General features: G+C 37.6%; 1 protein-coding gene across 1 annotated transcript in view; it reads left to right on the top strand.

The window, feature by feature from the left end:
- Positions 1-5,764, top strand: part of LOC114009667 (dystrophin-like) — a 142,170-nt gene that overhangs the window by 56,754 nt on the left and 79,652 nt on the right. Inside the window, exon 7 of the mRNA XM_027775717.1 lies at positions 4,015-4,160. Coding sequence (XP_027631518.1) covers positions 4,015-4,160 — 146 coding nt within the window. The remainder of the gene's footprint in view (positions 1-4,014; positions 4,161-5,764) is intronic.

The raw sequence follows: 5,764 nt of genomic DNA, 5'->3' as shown, positions 1-5,764 counted from the left end.
AATGAATGAAGGACTTCATTTAACTCTCCCATAAGTACCACCATCCCAATTTTTATAAATGAAGTCTCAGATACTAAAAGGTTAAATAATTAGCTGAAGTTAGTAAGTGGATAGCCAGTTCCAAAGTCAGATTTACCAAAACGTAGAATTGGACTTCGTAATTGTCATGTTACACAACCTCTTTCTGTAAAAACAGGAAGGTGGAGTCATCCTGATAGATCTTTATAAAAATCTGGGACCAGCAGATGGCATGGTAGTTACACTGTTGGACTCCCACATGGTCAATCACATTCAAGACAGGTGGCTTGAAACTCACACCAGGCACATATGCGTACATGCTCAAGATTCCAAAAGGCAAATGGGAGAGAACGCAATGCAGCATGGCCGTCCCCCCAGGGGGTGATTTCTCACTTTCTATCTCTCTGTCTCTCTTTGTCTCATTGGCAAGTGCATAGGCCCTATAGCAAATGCCTCTCTAAAAAAAGTGTTGACCTCTTTCTGATAAATAATTTGAACAGCTTCATCAATTTTTTGTATACTTTATCTCTCCCTCTTGACTCATTTTTATCTTCTGAATAATTTGGACTCATAAATATCACCTCTGACAAACTGTAAAACACATGGTTGTCTCAGCCATTACCTCTAGGGAAACAAGCACTGTTTCCCAGAACGTACATGTTCAAGTTCAGTGAAAACAATCTTTATATATTATAGCTTATAATATATTCAGCATAGCCCCTTATCTCTGCCCATAGATAGCTCACTTGCTCAAGTGCCTTTTCAGGCTAAATTCTCCTTTTCACCACTGCTATTAACAAAGTCTGTCCTGGTTCATTTTCTGCTCCTAAAATAGAATATCACAGACTATGTAATTTATAACAATGTAAGTTTATTTGGCTCAAGGCTAGGAAATCCAGGGCCATGGCACTGGCACCAGGCTTCCCGTGGTAGAAGGGCAGAAGCAACAGAGAAAATATTGGGACAAACTTATTATTTTTGTCAAGAGCCTAATCATGTGATAATTCACTCCCAAGATAACGGCATTAATCCGTTCAGGAGGTTGGCTACCCTATTACCTAATCATCTCTTAAAGATTTTACCTCTCTTTGGTGATGAGCAGGTGGCATGGTGGTTAAGGTACTGAACTCCCACATAGTTGACTATGGTCTGAGTCCTGGATCCAGTGGCTTGAAATTCATGCATGGAGCATGTGTGTGCATGCCCAAAATTCTAAGAGGAGAATGGAATAGAAGAGACTGTGGTGTGACCATCCCCTCTCAGGGCTGATTTATCACTTTTCCTTTTTCTGTGTCTATCTGTATTTCTGTCTGTCTCTCCACTAGTGTATGCTTCCTATAGCAAAATTCCAGAAAAAAAAAAAGTCCTACCTCTTAATATCATCACAGTGGCAGTTAAATTTCAACATGACTTTTTGTTTTTTGTTTTGTTTTGTTTTGTTTTTGCTATAGAGCACATGCGCTCACCAGACAGACAGAGAGAGACAGAGAGACAGAAAGTGAGAAATCACCCCCCAGAAGGGGTGGCCACACCGTAATCCCTTCTCCTCCATTCTCCCCTCAGGATCCTGGGCATGCACACACACGCCCCCGGCGTGAGTTTAAGCCACCAGGTCCGGGACGCGAACTGCGGTCGACTACATGGGAGTCCAGTGACATAGCCATTACGCTAACTGCTGGTCCCTCAACATGACTTTTTGAAGTGGACATTCAAAGTATAGCAATGTTCCTCTTTGCCTTTGTTTTTAATAGTTCTGTAGCATTCAAATAAACATAAATGTATTTATTTGGTCAGTAGAGATGAAAACATATTATTTATATGAAATATTCAAGATAAAAGTACTACAGAAATTTTTCACTAAAAAATCAGTAGTGTTTTGATTAAATAAATTCTCTTAAAATAATTTTGGGTATGTGTACCCAAATAAATGTAAGCATATTAAATTATTCCCTATTTCTGGCATTTTAGTATCCATTTCTAACACTCTCAAATTATCTTAACCATCTGAATACCTCATTAAATAGCATGCAAAATATTTTCCTATATTCACATTTAGTGTAGAAGGAATTGGTATATAGTAGTGACGTTCACATCCTGTCTATTAAGATAATGAGATTTAAATAATATCATTTAACGCAGTGATGTAAACTAGGACTTTGAATCATGATTTTATTTATTTAGGAAAATTATCAGTCATTATCTCTTCAAATGTAGTTTCTGTTATATTTTTATCTGGAATACATTTTTGTTAGACAATTTTACTACTATTTTGTTGTTGTTGGAGGGACTTTTGCTATAAGGCTTGTAAGAAAGACAGAGACAGAAAGCGAGAACTCACCCCCCAGGGGGGATGGCCATGCCATAATCACTTCTCATTCAGTCTCCTCTCAGGAGTTTGAGCACACAAGCACCTGGTGTGAGTTTCAAGCCACTGGGCCTAAGACTTGAGTCACAGTTGTCTATGTGGGAGTTTGGTGACCTAACCATTACACCATCTGCTGGCTCCCATTTTACTACATTTTTTTATCTTTGGTTGCTCCATGTTTACATCCATTTATTTAGTTCCGATTTATGTCAGATTTAGTAATTCTGTATTCAGATATGCCCACTTTGTGGTTAAACTCATTCATTTACATCTTTTCACTTACTACAATTTTTAGTTCTAGAATTTTTTTTTCATTATTCTTAAAACTCTGTTGTGTCATTTGTGTGGTTTTCAGTTCTCAGCAGAATTCTTTATTTTGTGTTTAATCTCTTTGAGCACGGTCAATATAGCTAAGTACAAATATATACATGCATTTTTATAGGTGTATTTATATATTTTAGGCAAGTTCCCTTTGTTAGTAGTTTTGCCTTTGAAACCAGACAGGCCTGGCTTAAAATCTTGGCTCTGCAACTTACTAGGTGATTGACAATTAGCAAATTAGTAATACACACACACACAAATAAAATATATACATATATACATATATGTGTGTATGTGTATATATGTGTGTGTATGTGTGTGTGTGTATATATTAAGAATATAGCCAGGGGACCAGCAGATTGTATAATGGTTATGTCGCTGGCCTACCATGTAGTCTACTGCTATTCGAGTCTTAAACCCAGTGCCTTAAAACTCACACTGGGCACATGTGCATGCATCCCCAAGATCTGGAGAGGAGAATGAAAGAGAAGGGATTGCAGTGTGGCATCCTCCTGGGGGAGGGGGAGCAGTGATTTCTTGCTTTCTGTCTCTCTGGTGAGCAACAATGCCCTATAGCAAAATTTCTCTTAAAGAAAACAATATAGCCACCTAGCATTATGATGGTTGAGGCAGCAGGATCCCACATGGCTGAATGCATGGTTCGAATCCTGAACCAGTGACTTGAAAAACATGCTGGGCATGTGTGCATGTATGCCCAGAATTCTGCCAGCAGGAGCATGCATCCTCTGGAAATTTAAAAAAAGAAAAACAAGAATTAAGTATAATAATGCATATGGAGTATTATTGAGGCTCTTGATATCTGCTAAGCATACATAAATTGGTTTGTTTTAGTAAAATTAGAGTTGACATGATATAATACAACATTTTAATGGTTCTTCGTCTTGATGCTGTTTTTCTCCAAAGGCAAATGGTGACATAGTGTAGAAAGAGAATAGCCTGCAATATCAGATATACATGGATGCTACTGGGTTTCTTCAATTGCCATCTGCATGAACTTAAGCAAATTACTCAGCTGGTTTCCTATTTTTCTGACCTTAAATGGATTTATTTAAGAATACAGACTTTGCAATACTGATTTTAGAATACAAATTCCCTGGCATTCTAGAAAGAAATGGAAATGTGTCTTCCTCATCATAATCATATTCTAATCTACATTTCAGGTTTTTACATTTGTTAATATTTGAAATTAGTATTGTGATTAGGTTTGCTGACAACTTAAATCATGATGACAAAGTTTAAAAGGGTCAACTAATTCTTTCTCTCTTTTTTTTTTTTATCTTTTGACAAAGTTTTTGACACTTTGCCACCCATACGCTATCAGGAAACAATGAGTACCATCCGAACATGGATCCAGCAGTCAGAAACCAAACTCTCCATACATCAGCTCAGCGTCACTGATTACGAAATCATGGAGCAGAGACTCGAGGAGTTGCAGGTCTGTGAACATTTGAAGGTCATAAACAATACAGCATAGGCATCATTTATCAAGCAATCATATTGATGTATCCTTAAAACAGTATTAGGAATAAAATAATTTTGACAAATATGATAACATACAAATTGAACCAATACACCTACCTTAAGAATAAATCTATACTATTTTATCTTTTAATTTACTACAGAGCATGTGTGCTCATAAATGAGAGACAGAGAGAGAGAAAAGGTGAGAAAGCAAGCTGCCAAGTCTGGGACTCGAACCATGGTCAGCCATGTGAGAGTCCAGCATCTTAACCACCACAGCACCTGCTGGCCCAAATATAATCAATCTATATATTTTCTTCCCCTCATGCATGGTGGCACACACTGTGTGTGTGTGTGTGTGTGTGTGTGTGTGTGTGTGTGTGTGTATAAAATACTGACTTTGAATCTTTTAAAAAATTACATGGTATATTTATGAAGTATATTTCTTAGCTTAGTATGCACTTTCAGAATTGATTTTGATTATTATGATAACATGTATGGTAAATACCTTTGAAGCAATATACAGTGTATTCATGATGGAAAAATTCAATTGGTGTGCTGTAGTGATACACAGTGATTGAATATAAAAAATAGAAAAATAAATTTAAAAAGCTATGTTATTATTTCCCCCTTTGCTTCCTTATTCATAACTTTTCTCACATTTTCAAACTGACAGAGGTGAAAGCAGTATTTATAAAAGTAGTTTTAATTTTAACACTAATCTTACGTACTATTGTAACAAGTTATTTGAGTTCTAGTAACAACATTTTTTGATAGCCTTATCTTGGGTAAAGAAGGAAATAACTTGCAAGAGACTTTAGAATATTTTCCCTGCTTAGGGCCAGCAGGTGGCATGGTGGTTAAGGCGCTGGACACTCCCACATGGCTGACCATGGTTCGAGTCCTGGACCTGGTGGCTTGCTTTCTCACTTTCCCCCTCTCTGTCTCTGTCTCTCTCTGGTCAAATTAAAATAAATAAAGTTAAATAATTCTTAAAAAAAAGAATATTTTCCCTGCTAATTCTAAAAAGTCTATGTCATATAGCCAATCTTATTTTATTTTACCATTATTATTCTTTTTTAAATTTGATGCATGCACTTGCCAGAGAGCAACAGAGAGACAGAGAGAAAGGAGGAGCATGGTCCCACAATCTCTTGTTCCCCATTTTCCACCCTGTTGGGATACTGGGCAGGCACACACATGTACCAGGCATGTTTTTCAAGATGTGGGGTCTGGGATTTGAGTTGTAAAGTCAGCTGTATGAGATCCAGCTCCCTTAACCACCAGGCCACATGTCAGCTCTTATTTTATTTTATTTTATTTATTTTTTATAATTGGCTCTAGGGTGCATATGCTTATTGGAGAGAGAGAGGAAGAAAAGGAAGAAAGTGACAAAGCATCCCCCAGGAGACATGACCACATCATAATCCCTTCTCGTTCGTTCTCCTCTCAGGATTACATGCACGCATGCACACATGCACCCAGAATCTTTTTTCAAGCCACCAGGCCCGGGACTGAGAGATTGCAGTCAGCTGGATGGTATCCAGCCATCTTAGCCACCATTGCCACCCGGCTGGT

This window comes from Tupaia chinensis, unplaced genomic scaffold, assembly GCF_000334495.1.
Source record: "Tupaia chinensis unplaced genomic scaffold, TupChi_1.0 Scaffold000600_1, whole genome shotgun sequence".
NCBI classification, from domain to species: domain Eukaryota; kingdom Metazoa; phylum Chordata; class Mammalia; order Scandentia; family Tupaiidae; genus Tupaia; species Tupaia belangeri.
Note: the sequence above shows the minus strand (reverse complement) of the source record. Positions and strands in the feature narration are given on the sequence as shown.